This window comes from Chrysemys picta, chromosome 2, assembly GCF_011386835.1.
Source record: "Chrysemys picta bellii isolate R12L10 chromosome 2, ASM1138683v2, whole genome shotgun sequence".
Lineage (NCBI taxonomy): Eukaryota > Metazoa > Chordata > Testudines > Emydidae > Chrysemys > Chrysemys picta.
In genome coordinates this window covers 82,281,460-82,300,242 of record NC_088792.1, presented here as the reverse complement: position 1 = coordinate 82,300,242, position 18,783 = coordinate 82,281,460, and the positions used below count along the sequence as shown (strand labels likewise).

Here is an 18,783-nt window from a genome sequence, read left to right as displayed (position 1 = left end):
AATAAGTATTTTTCTCACTAGTTTTAATGCTGTGATTTTTTTATATCAAGAAAGTTAAGCAGAAATTCCCCTCATCCAAACCATGTGTATTAAAAAATACTCAAAAAAACCTTTCAGGTCTTGTATTTGTATATCTACGCATTTTCTCTTAGAAACCTCTGGACAATTGAACTAGTAGGATTATGACATCACAGGTAACAAATGAGAGAAAATTGAGCAAACAAGTTGGGAAAGGGATTTTTAATCACAGTTAAATTTTCTTGTCTATATTTTATTATTAACTTTTTTAGAATAGATGTAAATCTTTTATATTAGAAACTATTACAGGCAAGAAATGCTCCTTTTGAGTGTACTGCACATTGCTGGGCATACAGTTAGCTCTAAAAAAAATAAACCACTCCTGGCAAAATGTTGGGAGAAAGGATCTCTTCATGGAAGCTTCAACGCTCTACCTGTTAAACTAAGTGATAAGCGGGCCCTCCGGTTCTCTTGTGGTCTTAGTCTTCCAGCAAAAACTGGGAGAATACGACTTGATTGTCCTGATTTTTGTAAAATAAAAAAAATTGCAGGAAATATATTAACCCAATACCACCATCACCACGTGTATGCAACACTTTCAGGGCTTCTTTATACAGCAGAAAGGGAAAAGGAAAACATAGGTTTGTGCAAGCTACCTTTTAACTAAAAGCTGCTTGATTTAGAACATTTATTTAAATTAAACGTAGCCATCTTTGAATTTCATTATCATTTTATAACACGGTGTTTGTAGATCTACCAAAAATGTAATATGTTTATTATAATGCAAAGTCTATAAAATGTATATAAAAATCTATTTCTGATTTGCAAACATTACTCCCCATATATGTTATAAAATTTCAGCAAATTCAGATTGGATGGCTGTTCCTATATGTGCAGCAACTTAATCTGAACTTTCAGACAAGCGTTGACAAGTGTAGGTCTGGCATATGAGCCCTTTGTCTTAATATATGTCACTTAGTGCTATATATGAAATGTCTTTAAATAACACCAATTTTTTACCAATAGATAGTTGTGCGTATAAACTGATTTTATATCATACAGGTGGCTTGTACATCAAATCGCTTAACAGGTGACTCAGTCTCATGTCATCTGACAAGACTCATTTCTTATTTTAACTAAAACTGAATTATAGGCTTTTGTTTTGTTCTTAAAGTGGGTTCTGTTTTTTTAAATACAGGTTAAACCTCTGTAGTCCGGCACCCTCAGGACCTGACTGGTGCCGAACCAGAGAATTTGCCGAACCATGGGAGGTCAATGCAGAGTGCCAGCAGGTTTCCATAGGCGTGGGAAGTAGAGGTCCAGGGGGTGCTGCAGCACCCCCAGGCTTTGCACCCTGTGTGGCCCCCCGGCTGGGGGCCCCATTGCCGGCTGGGGTCCTGGCCGACAGCCCCCCGCCTGGGGGCCCCAATGCCACCCTAGGTTCCAGCTGCTGGCTCCTCGCCTGGGGTCCCAGCCGCCAGCCCCAGGTCCTCCCACTTCCTCATGGAGATTGAACGTTGCAAATCAGCTGTTCGTGGCACTCTGGAAGTGCTGGGAGGGAGGAGGAGGAGTTGGTAAGCACGGGGCCGCTGGCGCACGAGAGGTGCGGGGGGAGGGGGGCAGAGGTAGGATCTTGGAGCTGGTGGATGCTCCGCACCCACTAATTTTTCCCTGTGGGTGTTCTAGCCCCAGAGCACCCACAGAGTCGGTGCCTATGCTGGACGATAGATGTTGCCAGACCAGAGAGTGCTGGATTAGAGAGGTTCAACCTGTACCTGTAATACTCCTACATCAGCAAGTACTCTTCTTTTAGTTGCCTGAAATTTCCTGTGTGCTTTGACTTCCATCTTTGAATGCTTATTGAAAATGTTTCTACTGTACAAAGTATAGCGGCATGACATATACTAGTGTTAGGATTGAGAAAAAAAATCTATAACTACTCTACTGATAATTACTACCAATAGGGGTACTGCTTCATGTTATCATGTATTGTTAAATTGAACATAAGAGCGGCAATACTGGGTCAGATCAAAGGTCCATCAAGCCCAGTATCCTATCCTCTGACAGTGGCCAATGGCAGGTGCCCCAGAGGGAATGAACAGACAGGTTATCATCAAGTGATCCATGCCCTGTCACCCAATCCCAGCTTCTGGCAAACAGAGGCTAGGGACACCATTCCCTCTCATCCTGGCTAATAGATTCATGGAAGATAGGTCCATCAATGGCTATCTAGCTCCCTTTTAAACTCTGTTATAGTATTGGCCTTCACAGCACCCTCTGGCAAGGAGTTCCAGAGGCTGACAGAGTGTTGCTTGAGCCAAATTATTTTAACTCTTAGAGTAGCTGCTTTGTATGTGATGGGGAAAGAGAGGGTTGGTGAGATTGTTAAAATCACTATTTTAAAGGCCCACTTCGGTGGAGCATATGCCTAAATTTAGGCACATAAGTAGTCCATTGACTTCAGTGGAACAACTCTTATGCTTAAAATTAGGCATGTGCTTAAACATCTTCATCCACCAGGGCCAAGTATGACTTTATGTTGTCTACTTAAGTAATGTTTCAACAGTGAATTTTTGCAAATCCTTATACCAATAATAAAAAAATCTGTTACTGTGTAGATTGTTGCCAAACAATATTGTGAGCTGCTGGATTTTTTTTCCCCCTGAAGGCTATGAATAGTGCATGCCTGTACTTGTAATGACTAAATTTAAATGAGCACATCTATTAATGTTTTTTTTCAAGTTAATATAATTGAAATTTTATCCTCTGTCTTGCAGACATCCTCAGGTCATATAAATTATCATTGGAATACATTGAGGAGTAAATATACTTAGTGCATATGATTTTCTTTTCAGAGAAGTGCCTGTTTAATGCGGAAGTCAAATTTTAGACAGAACATTTTTATACTTAAGAATAAAGTGAATTATATTCAGACTGTAGCTAAGTTGCTTCATCTGGCCATACATTAGATGTTAAATCTACACAACATTTACAAATTTTATCAACAACACAGAATTCAGTCAAAAGCAACAGAGGGTCCTGTGGCACCTTTGAGACTAACAGAAGTTTTGGGAGCATAAGCTTTCGTGGGTAAGAACGTGAGGTTCTTACCCACGAAAGCTTATGCTCCCAAAACTTCTGTTAGTCTCAAAGGTGCCACAGGACCCTCTGTTGCTTTTTACAGATTCAGACTAACACGGCTACCCCTCTGATACTTGACAGAATTCAGTCTTAACTCTGGATTCCACAGCATAAGAGGAAAATGTAAAAAGTTGTCAGTGTTTGTGTAAAGGGGGAAGGCAGCATTCACAGTTCTCCTCTTCACTTAAAGGTTGTATTGAGATCCTTTTTATTGATCAAACAAGAGGTAGTGTGTATATTTTCAGGCTAAAAAGATGCAGCCTTATGGTCCAAAAGCTTCTGGATGGTAAAATATTTCAGGTTAAACCATTCTTTTACTATTCTTCTAGTTTCCTCGTTAGTAAAAAGCATTGATACTTCATTTGAAATTTGACCACATGATCTTTGAGCTCTGTGTAAATGTGGACTTCAAGGTGTGTAAAATTATCATTCAGGTTAGAGAAGATTAAGGAAAGGACCACAAGGAATATTTAATTTCTAGACCATATTTTTTGCATCAGTCCATATTCGATCATTTAGACATTTTTTTTAAGTATCTTCATTGTTGCTTAGAACTACATTTTCAAAAGTTGATTTTTATGTGATAAGTGTTTTGTAGTTTGGGAAAGAAAATGTTGTTTTGTTCACTGCAAGGCTCATCATAGCATCACTTGAGCCCCTCCAGTCTCTTGCTTGAGTTGCAAAGTTTAGCTTTTTGAGTTGAGTTTAGATTTTTCTTCCTTTCTGCTTCTAAACTCAATATTGGTGACAACATAATTTATAGTACACCGCTACCTCGATATAACGCAGTAAAGCAGTGCTCCGGGGGGGGGGCGGGGCTGCGCACTCCGGTGGATCATAGCAAGTTCAATATAACACAGTTTCACCTGTAACGCGGTAAGATTTTTTTGGCTCCCGAGGACAGCGTTCTATTGAGGTACAGGTGTATTTTGAGATGAGGACCAGTACAGCAAGAAATCTTAGTGTATGTTGATGCAATTAATCTTTTGCCTAGCTAACTCTCCTCCACTGCCTCTTACTCCCAAAAGCAGCGCAAGTAATATAATCAATTAAGACTTTAGAATATGTTTTGATTGACGAGCTTTACTTAAGGTGAAAGCTCAGGAGCCTAACTGGACCTCTAGTTACTGTTGCCAGAATCTTTATTTGCTTGGTAATCTATTTGAAAGCAAATTTAATTTGGCTTTGTTTATTTTCAGAATTGGTAAAGGATTTCAAGGAGTCATGAAAAGATGGGGATTTAAAGGCCAGCCGGCCTCCCATGGCCAAACTAAAACACACAGAAGACCTGGGGCAATATCCAACACTGTAAGTAGTTGAACTTCATTTATCTCAATTTAGATACTCTTCACCACCATTCTTTGGAGCAACACTTAGTGCAGGAGAGAGAGCTGTGTGTTTAAAACAAACCATTTCACAGTATGTAGACCTACTAGAACAGACCAATTATCCTTCTAGTCTAGTGTCCTGTCTGACAGTACCAGATGCTTCAGAGAAAGGTGCAATCAGATACATAATGGACAATATATGGAATAACATGTCCATAGAACTTTCTTTCTAACCTGAGGCAATAGTAGTTTCCTTATACACCTCTACCCCGATATAACGCGACCCGATATAACACTAATTCAGATATAACGCGGTAAAGCGGGGAGTGGGGGGCTGCGCACCTTGGCAGATCAAAGCAAGTTTCGCCTATAATGCAGTAAGATTTTTTGGCTCCTGAGGACAGCGTTATAGAGGGGTAGAGGTGTATCTTGGTGCATGAGGGTTAATATCATTTTATCACTTTTTTTTTTAAATTTAGCTAATAGATGATACTAAACATAATGTTTTATAACAAAGTAGGGAGAAATAAAATCCACTCTTAAATCTGTGCTGAGAGGGATCTGAAATCGCTTTATAATTTCATTTATGTAACCATTGTCACAAGCCAAACATTTTGATGTTAGATTGGAAGGGTTTTGGCATTTTGCTTTATCTTCCAAAGATCCAGCTGGTGTGTTGATGACTTGAAGGGTTTACAGTGGAATTTCATCTAGCTTCTTGACCTTAACTAGCTTGTATTCTTATTTAACAAATCTTTCAAACTATAGCATTCAATGCCAAAATAAAGACCATGCTATTGATTTCTCTACATACTTCCTTGAAGTCCATTCCCTAGGGTATGTCTACACTACGGGATTAATCCGAATTTATATAATTCGAATTTTGGAAACAGATTGTATAAAGTCGAATGTATGCGGCCACACTAAGCACATTAATTCGGCGGTGTGCGTCCATGTACCGGGGCTAGCGTCGATTTCCAGAGCGTTGCACTGTGGGTAGCTATCCCATAGCTCCCGCAGTCTCCTCCGCCCATTGGAATTCTGAGTTGAGATCCCAATGCCTGATGGGCCAAAAACATTGTCTTGGGTGGTTCTGGGTACATCCTCCCCCCTCTCCAGGGAAGCAACGGCAGACAACCATTTCGCGCCTTTTTCCTGGGTGAACAGTGCAGACGCCATACCACTGCAAGCATGGAGCCCGCTCAGCTCAAGACAGCAGTCATGAACATTGTAAACACTTCACGCATGAGCATGCAGTTTATGCTGAACCAGAACCTGCAAAACCAGGCGGCGAGGAGTAGGCTACGGCTGCGCGGCGGCGAGAGTGATGAGGACATGGACATGGAATTCTATCAAACCGCGGGCCCCGGTGCTTTGGAGATCATGCTGTTACTGGGGCAGGTTATAGCCGTAGAACGCTGATTCTGGGCCCGGGAAACAAGCACAGACTGGTGGGACCGCATAGTGTTACAGGTGTGGAACGATTCCCAGTGGCTGCGAAACTTTCGCATGCGTAAGGGCACTTTCATGAAACTTTGTGACTTGCTGTCCCCTGCCCCGAAGCGCCAGAATACCAAGATGAGAGCAGCCCTCACAGTTGAGAAGCGAGTGGCGATAGCCCTGTGGAAGCTTGCAACGTCAGACAGCTACCAGTCAGTCAGGAATCAATTTAGAGTGGGCAAATCTACTGTCGGGGCTGCTGTGATGCAAGTAGCCAAAGCAATCACTGAGCTGCTGCTACGAAAGGTAGTGACTCTGGGAAATGTGCAGGTCACAGTGGATGGCTTTGCTGCAATGGGATTCCCTAACTGTGGTAGTGCGATAGATGGAACCCATATCCCTATCTTGGCACCGGAGCACTAGGGTACCCAGTACATATACCGCAAGGGGTACTTTTCAATGGTGCTGCAAGCACTTGTGGATCACAAGGGACGTTTCGCCAACGTGGGCTGGCCGGGAAGGGTTCATGACGCTCGCGTCTTCAGGAACACTACTCTGTTTAAACAGCTGCAGCAAGGGACTTACTTCCCGGACCAGAAAATAACCGTTGGGGATGTTGAAATGCCTATAGTTATCCTTGGGGACCCAGTCTACCCCTTAATGCCATGGCTAATGAAGCCATACACAGGCAGCCTGGACAGGAGTCAGGAGCTGTTCAACTACAGGCTGAGCAAGTGCAGAATGGTGGTAGAATGTGCATTTGGCCGTTTAAAAGGTCGCTGGCGCTCGTTACTGACTCGGTCAGACCTCAGCCAAACCAATCTCCCCATTGTTATTGCTGCTTGCTGTGTGCTCCACAATCTCTGTGAAAGTAAGGGGGAGACCTTTATGGCGGGGTGGGAGGCTTAGGCAAATCGCCTGGCTGCTGATTTTGCTCAGCCAGACACCAGGGCGATTAGAAGATCACACCAGGAAGCGCTGTGCATCAGAGAAGCTTTGAAAACCAGTTTCATGACTGGCCAGGCTACGGTGTGAAAGTTCTGTTTGTTGAAAAACCGCCCCCTTGATTGACTCATTCCCTGTAAGCAAACCACCCTCCCCCCTTAAATCACAGCTTGCTTTTAAAGGAAATAAAGTCACTATTGTTTAAAAATCATGTATTCTTTATTAATTGATTATAAACATAGGGAGAGAACCGACAAGGTAACCTGGGTGAGGTTTGGGAGGAGGATAAAAGGGAAGTAAAGGGCCACTGAAAAAATTCAATATAATGACAGCCTTTTGGTTGGGCTGTCCACTGGGGTGGAGTGGGAGGGTGCACGGAGCCTCCCCTCCCCCCCCCCTCCCGTTCTTACACATCTGGGTGAGGAGGATATGGAACATGGTGAGGGAGGTTATACAGCGGCTGCAGCAGCAGTCTGTTATCCTGCTGCCGTTCTTGAAGCTCCACCAGACGCCAGAGCATGTCCATTTGATCACGCAGCAGCCCCAGCATTGCAGCCTGCCACCTCTCATTTCGAGCGTCCCTCATGAACTCACGTTTGCTGGCATCTTTCCTGTACTTAGATACCGTGTCCTTCCACTCATTCAAATGAGCTCTTTCATTGCGGGTGCATTCCATTATTTCCGAGAACATCTCGTCTCGCGTCCTCTTTCTCTGCCGCCTTATCTGAGATAGCCTTCGAGACGGAGGAGGGAGGCTTGAAAAATTTGCAGCTGCTGGAGGGATGAAAAAAAGGAGAGAAGTTTTTAAAATGATACATTTTACAGAACAATGTTATACTCTTTCATGGTGAACAACACTATTCACATTACATAGCACATGTGATTTCAGTACAAGGTCGCATTTTCCATCTTAGTATTGAGTGCCTGTGGCTTTGGTGTTAGAGATCACAGATGCAGGTCTGGGCAACAGAATTCAGCTTGCATGCGGCCATGGTAAGCCATTGTCTTTCAGCTTCTGCGTCCTCCTTTCTCACATACCAAGCAAAGCCCGTTGACTGCTGCGGTTTTCCTGTTAACCTTCAGCAGCAGAAAACAAACTAACCCCCCCCCCCCCCATCCAATTCTTTGGGATGATCGCTTTATCCCTCCCCCCCCACCGCGTGGCTGGTATCAGGGAAGATCCCTGCTAGCCAAAGGCGAAAAGCTCAGTGCCAATTTCCCCCCCACCACCACCCCCCACTTCCCTTGGCTAACTGCAGGGAAGGATTTCTTTTCAGCCACAGGCAAACAGCCCAGTAGGAACGGCCACCTCTATCCCCTTAATTAAATTCCTGTATTTCAACCAGGTTACCATGAGTGATATCACTCTCCTGAGGATTACACAGCGAGATAAAGAACGGATGTTGCTTGAATGCCAGCAAACACCGGGACCATACGCTGCCAGGCTTTGTCATGCAATGATACCAGATTACTTGCTACTAGCATGGCATGGTCAAGTGTCCTACCATGAAGGACGGAATAAGGCTGCACTGCCGAGAAACCTTCTGCAAAGGCTTTTGGAGTACCTCCAGGAGAGCTTGATGGAGATGTCCCTAGAGGATTTCCGCTCCATCCCCAGACACGTTAACAGACTTTTCCAGTAGCTGTACTGGCCGCGAATGCATCCCAAGTCCTCAGGGCAAATTAATCATTAAAAAACGCTTACTTTTAAACCATGTTTTATATTTTAAAAGGTAAACTCACCTGAGGTCCCTTCCATGGGGTCGTGGTCTTGGGTACTGGCTTGGGAGGGTACTTCAGTCAGGCTGAGAAAAAGATCCTGGCTGTTGGGGAGAATGGAGTGCTGTGTGCTCTCCGCAAGTTCGTCGTCCTCCTCCTCTTCCCTGGCCGCAGAATCCTCAGATGTGGCTGATGAGATTACCCCCGCCTCGGAATCCACGGTCAGAGGTGGGGTAGTGGTGGCGGCCCCCCCTAGAATTGCATGTAGCTCGGTGTAGAAGCAGTATGTCTGCAACTCTGACCCGGAGCGACCGTTTGTCTCCTTTGTTTTCTAATAGGCTTGTCTGAGCTCCTTGACTTTCACGCGGCACTGCTCTGAGTCCCTATTGTGGCCTCTCTCCATCATGCCCTTGGAGATTTTTTTCAAAAGTTTTGGCATTTCGTCTTTTCGAACGAATTTCTGCTAGCACTGAATCCTCTCCCCATATAGCGATCAGATCCAGTACCTCCCGTACGGTCCATGCTGGTGCTCTTTTTTTGATTATCGGCTTGCATGGTTATCTGTGCTGATGAGCTCTCGGTAGTCACCTGTGCTCTCCTGTGCTGGGCAAACAAGAAATGAAATTCAAATGTTCGCAGGGCTTTTCCTGTCTACCTGGCCAGTGCATCAGAGTTCAGATTGCTGTCCAGAGCGGTCACAATGGTGCACTGTGGGATAGCTCCCGGAGGCCAATACCATCAAATTGGGGCCACACTAACCCTAATTCGAAATGACAATATCGATTTTGGCGCTACTCCGCTCATCGGGGAGGAGTACATAAATCGATTTTAAGAGCCCTTTATTTCCAAATAAATGGCTTCGCTGTGTGGACGGGTGCAGGGTTAATTTGATTTAACGCTGCTAAATTCGAATTAAACTCATAGTGTAGACCAGGCCCTAGATAGGTGGTCTGGACTTTACAGTTAGAAGCTTCTAATTAAAATTACTGTAAAATTTACATTTATCTAGTATGGAAACTTTGGACCTGTGAAGTTGGCACATTATTGGGACCAAACTAGGTGTTATATGAAACAGTTGTATTATCTGAATACCGGGGAACCAGATCTGGGACCAACAAAGCCATTGTACTGAGACCAAATTATGTCGTCGTCTTTTTTTTTTTTATTATTATTATTATTTCCTGGAGTGATTTTAAAAAAAATGTCCAGAAGAATGGATGAAATGATTAACGACACTTGAGAGAACTTCAGGAACAAAATGACACTATGCTGCACAAGACAGGCCACATAAGACTATAAGAACAACTAGTATTGATCTCCTCGATTCCAACTGCAAATTGGGCTGCTAAGCTCTACTTCTGGCATTTGTTTTCATATAATGCTGGAAAATTTGATTTTTCTGGCCATATAATACTTTGTTTAGCAGTTGGTACTAATATTAAAAAAACCAAAGTAACTCTTGTTTAGGTATTTTGAATTTCATCTGGGTTTGTGCCATTTGAAATTTCATGAAACAAATAGAATAGGAAACTAAGAAGTAAAGGGAGAAGATAAGATGATCAGGGCGAAGTAATGTCCATGATGTTGGATCATATTTGCCTATCCACATGGACCATTTTTACTCTGGGTTTCATTTCAGTGTTGAGTACAGGAACATCCCCCGTTAGCCTTACTGCAGTTGATTCTCTGGGCTCATGTCTTTGACACAAGTTAAAGAAAAAGAGAAACACTACAAATGCACGTGGGAGGGGAAGGAAGCAGCAGAGAATCCTAGATGATGGTATGAAAATGGAGACAACCTTCATCTCTTGTCACCTAACTGACTTCTGTTTCCTGCTAAGAACTGTACTCCGACATCACTATTGGCACAGGCTACTTAAGGAACGTGAAAATTACTGCCTTTATTTCTGCCTTTTTCTGTGCACAATACACACTGTGCCAAGATGTCCAACTGAACTTTCAAATAACAAAGGGGGTCCGGCTAGTATTTGGTTTGTGGTGGCATCATTTTGAAAACATACCTTCCTATTAAAAGAAAAAGAAACCAAGGGTTAGATTCTCTGCTGCACATCTAGAAGACTTAGAACAGAACTCTGACCAGGGTGAAGTGGGCTAAAGGGACTTTAAGTCATTTTTGCACCCTCCTGATCCTGGGCTGCTGTAGGGTCTTGGGATGGGCCACAAGGTAATTTAGAGAGTCCTGAAAAGCAGTCTAAGTTACAGCAACCTCCCCGAGCTGTGCTATAGGTGGCAGTGCTGCACGCAGCAGCCCTCCTCTGGCACATCCCCTACTCCAGGATTTATCAAAGGGGCCTTGGAAGGCAGCCTTACATCTGCCTCCACAGGGCTTGTGGCAGGGGAATCTTCTTTTTAAAGGGCTCTTAGAGCTCTCTTACCCCCTTTTGACCATTTTACCTGATTTAAAGGGGCAGGAGTGAGAATGTCCCCTCTGATCTGTAAACCTCTTTGTCAAGGCTGGAGCATCCTGTATTGTTTCTCTGTATCTTGACAATGTATTGTACGTTGCGTAGGAAGTCTCAGCTCGCCGTAATACAGTGAATCTACACTATTTCTGCTAACACACAAACTTTGCACACCAGTCGGAAGCATTTACAAATGCTACTCAGTAATGGAGATCTTCAACGCTGCAAACCCCATCTTTGAGATTCCTCTTGGTGTCAATTTGTCCAATATGTGAAACAGTCTACGTTAACAAATGTAGCTATCTCCCTTCCTTACCCCTCTGAACTTTGCCAAGAAGCTTTATATACCCCTTTCAATTTGCAATGGTACCTTTTGTAAGTATGTAATTTTTGGCCCTATTTTGATACAGGGTGCTGGCAAAGTTTTCCGTGGAACAAAAATGCCTGGGAAAATGGGTAATATCTACAGGACTGCTTTTGGATTAAAGGTGAGTTCTAAATATAGTAGTCACGTGTGGAGAGAGTTCACTCTATTTCAGTCAGATAATGAGGCTTGGCAGCTGCTGTAACACCCATGTCATGCTGACAGGTACTGGTGACTGCTTGGAGCACAAACCTCTTTCAGATTTGGTGTGAACGCATCCTTTAATTGCCATAACTGTCAGGCTCAGTTAATCAGAAGCCCCCCATCTAAGGCTATGTTTGCACTACCACTCTTGTCTGTATGACTTATGTCGCTCAGAGGTGTAAAAAAAACACTCTGAGCAACGTAAGTTACACCAACAAAAGTGCCGGTGTGGACAGTGCTATGTCGGCGGGAGAGCTTTTCCCACCAAAATAGCTACCTCTGATCATTGGGAGTGGTTTAATTATGTCAACGGGAGAGCTCTCTCCCTTCGGCATAGAGCAGCTATATGTGAGATCTTAAAGCAGCACAACTGCATTGGTACAGATGTGCCTCTGTAGTCGGTCTACTGTAGACATGGCCTAAGACACGAAAGAATGTGAACCCATCCAGAAGTTTTTGCTGAGTATATTTTTGTTTGTGGGGAAGGGAGGGGTAAAGGGAGGCAGAACACCTAGAAACCAAGAACACCCTGAATAGAGAGGCAGAGCAGCTGAAAACACAGCATCTAACCCTGGAAGAAATGTGGGGAGAGGTGCTGTTGATGCTGTGAACAAAAGCAGTTTCCTGCTATTTGATTCTTTCTGCATTCAGTGACACAGGATTTTGTACATTCTTTATAAATAAAATGTCATCAAAGAAATACCTCACTACCACCATTTCCTACTCCTGCCTGGAACATCCCCGGGGCCCCAATCTTTGACTAGCTACTTGGGTTGAAAAGGGGAAACACCCCACAATGCAATATCACATTTCAGTCAGAACCCAAACTAGGTCAGCATAACTGCACCATGAAAGAGAGAGCCAAAAAGGCCCAAACAACACGTCTCCATCCTCCTCTTGTAACTTAAAAAGAAGGCATCTGCTCTGCTCCCACATGTTCACGCATCCTAAGGGCTTGGGTTTTTGGAGGTGGGATGGGAGTCGTAGGTGAGGCTTTAGCACATATGGTGTACACCTCACTGTCTTTCTGCATGGTGGGCAGGAAAAGTACTTTTTGGAAGGCTACCAGCTGACTTCTTAGAGCCTGTGCCAGCTCTAGTTCAAATCCAGGCCAGTTCAGCAGTGCAAGAAGTTCTTACAATCTGATGGCTGCCCTGTATCAAATGAGGTTATTGTCTCTGTCCAGTTCCTGGTGCACACATGTTCACAGCACTAAATGAGAATGAAGACACTCTTACCCATACAGGAGACCTCTTTAGATAGTACAAGAAGTGTTTTAGTGCGGTGGTGTGAGGAAGCTTGTGCTGCTGCTATCTGTGCTATACGTGGTTGGTGGATAAGTAGAGAACTTATGTTTTCAGGATGTTCAATTCAGCACTTTCACAAGTACTTAAAAAATTAGCAGGCGTTTGCAATAACATTTCCATGACACTTGCTTGTCCTGCTAATTTCTCCCACAAGGTTTTGCTATAGCTCTCAATATAATGGGAAGAGAGACTGAAGTAAAATTGTGATTTCTGGAAGAAGATCTAAGCTTCAAGAGCTGATTGAAAGCTCATTGAAGTCGACAGACAGGCTCCTATTGCCTTATGGTTCAAGCCTCAAACGCATTTGAGAGGTGCCAGCTCAAAGCTGAGTTTGATTAAAATGTTGGGGCAAATTTAGGACAAATAACATAAAAGGCTCAGTCTCACCTCTTCTCCCCAGAGTCCCAGCTGCTGCTAACACGTTTGTACTTCATTTTGCCATTGAACGTGGGCATACGTATGCCTTTTGCATGCATACACAATATATTATAAAATATATTCCTATATCGCATCAGCATCCCAATTACGCAGCTATATTTTACTCCACAACTGCTGAGATTTACCACCTTTTGTCTTATGAACAACTGTTAACTGGCTATAAATAGTAAATTGAATAAATCCTGAAACCATAATAAAATGCTTAGGTTTCAATTATTTTTTTAATCCTGCAGGTGTGGAGGATCAACACAAAGCACAACATTATTTATGTAAATGGTTCTGTCCCAGGTCACAAAAATTGTTTGGTAAAGGTACGTTTGTTTCTCAAATTCTTTCATTTATCAAGTTACTATTCATAATCTTGACATTATTTTTTGTGATCTACATTTTTTTCAGTTTGAAAGTTGATTTGAAGTGGAAAATAGTTTTGTGCTCTTCATTTGTTTAGGATCTGATCTTGCACTTTGAATTTAATGGGAGCAAGATTAGGACTGGAATGGGGAATAATCAATAGAGATAATGATGAGGCCCTTTATTCAGATTAGTTTTTGCTTTGTAATGGAAATGCCTATCGATGTTTAGCCTACAGTACATTAACACACCAGGAATATGATTCTGTAATAAGTAGCTTAGGTCTAGTGCATTTCGGCTTATCACTATTAAACTGAGCCACTGGATTGGTTAGTGAGCTTTTCAAGGTACCTGTTCTGAGAGCTGTACTGAGCATGAATGAACAGAAGTGCAGTTAGCATCAGGTTAAGAGCAATCTGGTCTCTTGACCATACATGGCAGGAACTGGAATGCTACCTTTTTGTCTTTCTCCAAAGTTGCTTTCTGAAGAACAGTAAAGGTGAAACTGGGCAGCTAGTGTTCATGGGATGTTTTTCTTCAGTTAACATGCGCAGAATATTGCCATTTTCTGTAGCATTTAAGGAATTGTTCTCAAACTCCCATGAGATCTACTCGGGATTCATAGGTTCCAAGGCCAGACGGGACAATTGTGATCATCTATTACTTCTCGTAATAGTTTGAACATGTGCATTTCAAGTAGGCATACAAAATTCTGTAAGCCATAATAGTGAAATAAAAGACAAGGCATGGGCAAGTCAGAAACTAACTGACTTTAGGGACTCTTTCAAAATAGACTTCTCTTAATGCCTTTCTTTCTGACATTGCCTAAGCATATTGTAAATAGGTACTTGCAGATATCTGCTACCTGAAGGAAGTTAAGCCAGTTCCTCTGAGTTGGAGTAGATCACAAGGTATTGAGAGTCTTTGGGTACGTCTGTATAGAGGTAAAACACCCATGGCCTGGGTCAGCTGACTCAGGATCACGGGGCTCAAGCTGCAGGGCTAAAAAATCAGTGTAGCCGTTCTGCCTTTTGCTGGAGCCTGAGCTCTGAGACCCTCCATCCCGAGAGGGTCCCAGAGCTTAGGCTTCAGCCCAAGGCCAAATGTCTATACACTGATTTTTTTTCAGCCCCAGAGCCTGAGCCGTGCGAACCCAAGTCAGCTCACCCAGGCCAGCTGCAGGTGTGTTATTCCTGTGCAGACATATCCGTTAAGATCAGTGACCATAGAGACAGCAATAACAATTGGACAGATTGTCAGGTGTTAGTTGCGCAGTATATACTTACAATGTGTCAGGACAGAGGAAATTCAATAATCCACCTCTTGAAAATCTCAGAGTTAATAAGTCAGAAAGTTTGAATATTGTGATTAAGAAGTTAATGTTTCTGGTATATGTTCTATTATGGGCATTGAGTTTGTGATAGGTACTTCACTGTTTGTGGAACAGCATTACAGACTTTTTTGCTTGCTTTAATAAAACAAACCAAAAAACACCTCACTTTAGAAGGGAAATGTTTCATTTTCTGTGAGGGGAAAAAATAGCTTCTCATCACACTTTTTCCTCCTTTGCGAATGCATCAATTTGTCTTTTTTTCTGACTTTGGTCACAAAATCATTTCACAGTTGAGGCAACTTTGAACCCTGCTTTGGATATGACCTCATTTCCTATTTTAGGAGATGGATTACGCAAATCGGTCTTCATTTTTTTAGTGAGGGGGGATTAAACAGATGTCCAGAAAGATGTTTTAGGCAGAGAAATTAGACTTCTCTCCAAAAGTAGTAGGCATGACATCAGTATTTGGGACTGTAACTGTGGGTGATTATTCATTAATTTAAACAGATGGAAAAACCAGTCTTTTCTCCGGCTGCATTCAGCAGTTCTTGTCAATCCTGAGACACACAACTGAGGTTGATATAATTATGGTTAATGGGTTTGAGGTTTAATGAAATAAGAGTGGGAGAAGTGGTAATTTTAGGCCTGTGGTGCAAATAATTTTTCATTTTAAAACTATAACTTTTTTTTTCTCTCTGCGTGGTGCCCTTCCTCTGCAGCACGGGGCACAGGTCACTTGCTGATTTAAACTAGAGTAAATGGTGGATTCTCTAGAACTTGAAGTCTTTAAATCATGATTTGAGGACTTCAGTAACTTAGCCAGAGAATATGGGTCTATTACAGGAGTGGATGGGTGAGGTTCTTTGGCCTGTGATGTGCAGGAGGTCAGACTAGATGATCACAATGGTCCCTTCTGGTCTTAAAGTCTGAGTCTAAGTGTAATATTGTTGCAGGCCATTAATTTTAAGTCTTAATTTGTCTGACCTTGTATGTAACTGGTGGATGAATATCATACCATGTCTTTATGCTCCTATTTAATGATACCACTACATGAGAACTATAAATTGTCTCTTTTGAACTAAAATATATTTTTGCAAAAGATCTTCCATTTAGGTCACATCTTCATGAACGAGACATATATTTAAAATTGGTAAATACATAGATGGCCCCATCACCACAGAATCTGAACACCTTGTGAACTCTTGCTCCCATTTTTTATTTAAACTAAATGACATTAAAGATTAGACTTGTAATGTACTTAGCACTGCATTTTCTTCTACATTGCTATTAACAAGGGCCTTGAACCATAAAGAATTGTAAGTGAAAGAGTAATAAATGGTGTTAATCTGACTGAGGTCTGGTTTAGCATGATATTGGGTTGCAAAATAATTTACAGATCTATTGGTATTAAACAATGGAACAGCTTTTTAAAATGGAATCATGTTACCTGGGTTAATGTTCTAGTTAATTCTACATGAAAAACTGGAGTTTTTTGTAGGATCTATTGTACTGAATTATCTATCTCCCTACTCCCCAAAGAGGGGGGAGCAGGGAGAGAATGCATGTACTGTACAAAGGCTTTTTTGTTTTTGTTTTGTTTTTAAGATATTCGTTGGATAAACTTAGATCCAACTTTAACACTGGTGAGAGACCATTAAGGATAGTCCTTTCAACACTGAAAGAAGCTATAAAATACTTTGACCTTTTCCCCCAGGAATCTGTAAACCTTTTAAATTTTCTTTCATTAAAATGTTATGAGTAACAATGAAATATGCGAGAAGGGAAGATGTACTAAATTTCTCAGTACTGGGCTGGGCAAATAACATTTTTTTTTTTTTGGTTTGCTGTTAATTTTGAGAAATTAGGTTTAAAAAAATCTGTTTGGGTGAAACCAAATTAAAAAAGCCTGTCGTGGTGATTTTTAAAGGGCTAGATTCATGAAATGGGGGGGGGAGGTGGTAATACCGGTCTTATAACAGTTAGCCAAGTTAGGGTACGGACCTCATATGTGGGAGACCTGGGTTTAAATCCCCATTTCGAAGCAGGGGTTTGAACTCTGGTCTCCTAACTACCATACTATGGGGTATTCTGAGACTCTCTCTCTCTCTCTCTCTCTCTCCCCTAAAGCAGTTCAACTTTATATGAAATAGCTGAGTAGTCATTAGGCCAGAGAGACCTAGAAGAAATGACTCTTCAGCCTTGTGGTTAAGGTTCAAATCCTGCTCCTTGAGCAGGGATTGAACCCAGATCTCCCACAGCCCAGGTGAGTGCTCTAATGGTTGGGCTAAAAATTATAAAATGGGTAGGTAGTGCCATCACCACTTCTTCCTGCCATTTTGTGAATCTAGCCTCCCCACCCTCCAAAAAAAAATTCTGGCCGAAACTATTGGATGAATTAGTGTCAAATTTGCAAAGAGTTTCAGGTTGACTGAACTGCATTTTAGGTGAATATAAATTGTTTTTTCAAACAATTTTGCCCATCTCTACTCAGTACCTCACAAGAGGTAGCTCCCAAGAAGGATTCAGCCCTTATTTGAGTCAAGTAGGTGCTTCTTCCATTCCGAATTATAACACTTTTGCTTAGTTATCATAGCAAAGAATGAGAATTACAGGCCAGCAAATTGTAACTAGCCTTTCTGACAATTAAAATCTCCGATACTGCAGAGCAAGGCTATTCTCACTAGGAGAGCTCACACAGCCATACGTCTATAAGACTAAAGACAGATTTCCTGTAAGTTGTAGTGTCTGGCCTTGTTGCTGCTTTTTTTGACCCCCTCTACAGTAGTAAGCCTCTAGAGCTTAGTTACTAAATGAGGTCTGTGGGTGGGATTTTCAAAAGTACCCATTTGACTTAGGAGCACATGTCCTCTTGACTTTCTAAGGGTGGGTGTTCGTAAGCCACTCCAGGCACTTCTGAAAATTTCACCTGATATTCCACTCTTGAGCTTGGTGCAGATCTCCTACTCTATAGTTCTTAAATTGGGAGGGATTAAATAGCTTTAATGTTTTTCCTTAGAGGAGAGTTAGTGGTATTTGGGCTACAGACTGATTGTCTATTTTCTCTTAGCATTTTACTACAAACTCTGTTGTAGTATATTAGTTGGTTTTCAATTTTTAAAAAACTTACAAGACTCTGTTTTCACATAGTGATTAACTATACCATAGAGTGCATTAGCAGGATATTCCTTAGGCAGTTGAAGGCTCATAGACTATCAAGATACCGGAGGTATGCACCAAATGCACAACATGCTATGTTAGAATGGGTTAAATAGTTTTTTGATATTGAAAACTATTTTAAAATTCATAATTTTAAGAAACACAGGCCTGTCACCCCGTAAGGCTCTGTTTTCTTCTTCTCCTTAGTCCAATACTTGCTAAGAGAGATTCTGCTAGAAGAAAATAGTCTAGATGGTCACTTGCCTTGAAAGGTCATGTATGAGCCTGGCAGTTGAAGAGGGGATTATATTTTGCAAGCTCTTCTGAAAAGATGCCTTCAAAAAATGATAGATGGCTGAAAATGATTGTATCTAAATAATTCTAAAGGCAGTTTACACCGTACTGTCATCCAAAAGAACGCTTATGATAATTGGTACTCTTCAAGCCATGGAGTGTTGGACTCCAACGTGCAGGTCAGATCTGATGTGCTTGATGGATTAACCTGGGCCTGTGACAGATTCAGATTATCCAGCAAAGAGTTCAATCAAGAACATTCAGCTTTTTGTAAACAAAAAAAAAAGCAAATCATTATATTTTGGGGAAAAAACATTTATTA

At 42.0% G+C, this 18,783-nt stretch overlaps 1 protein-coding gene across 3 annotated transcripts in view; it reads left to right on the top strand.

Moving 5' to 3' along the window:
• Positions 1–18,783, top strand: part of MRPL3 (mitochondrial ribosomal protein L3) — a 66,958-nt gene that overhangs the window by 33,027 nt on the left and 15,148 nt on the right. For all 3 annotated transcript variants that reach the window (XM_005278649.5, XM_042841320.2, XM_065583637.1), the window contains exons 7-9: positions 4,359–4,467; positions 11,425–11,502; positions 13,561–13,638. In XM_005278649.5, the coding sequence (XP_005278706.1) occupies positions 4,359–4,467; positions 11,425–11,502; positions 13,561–13,638 (265 nt within the window). The remainder of the gene's footprint in view (positions 1–4,358; positions 4,468–11,424; positions 11,503–13,560; positions 13,639–18,783) is intronic.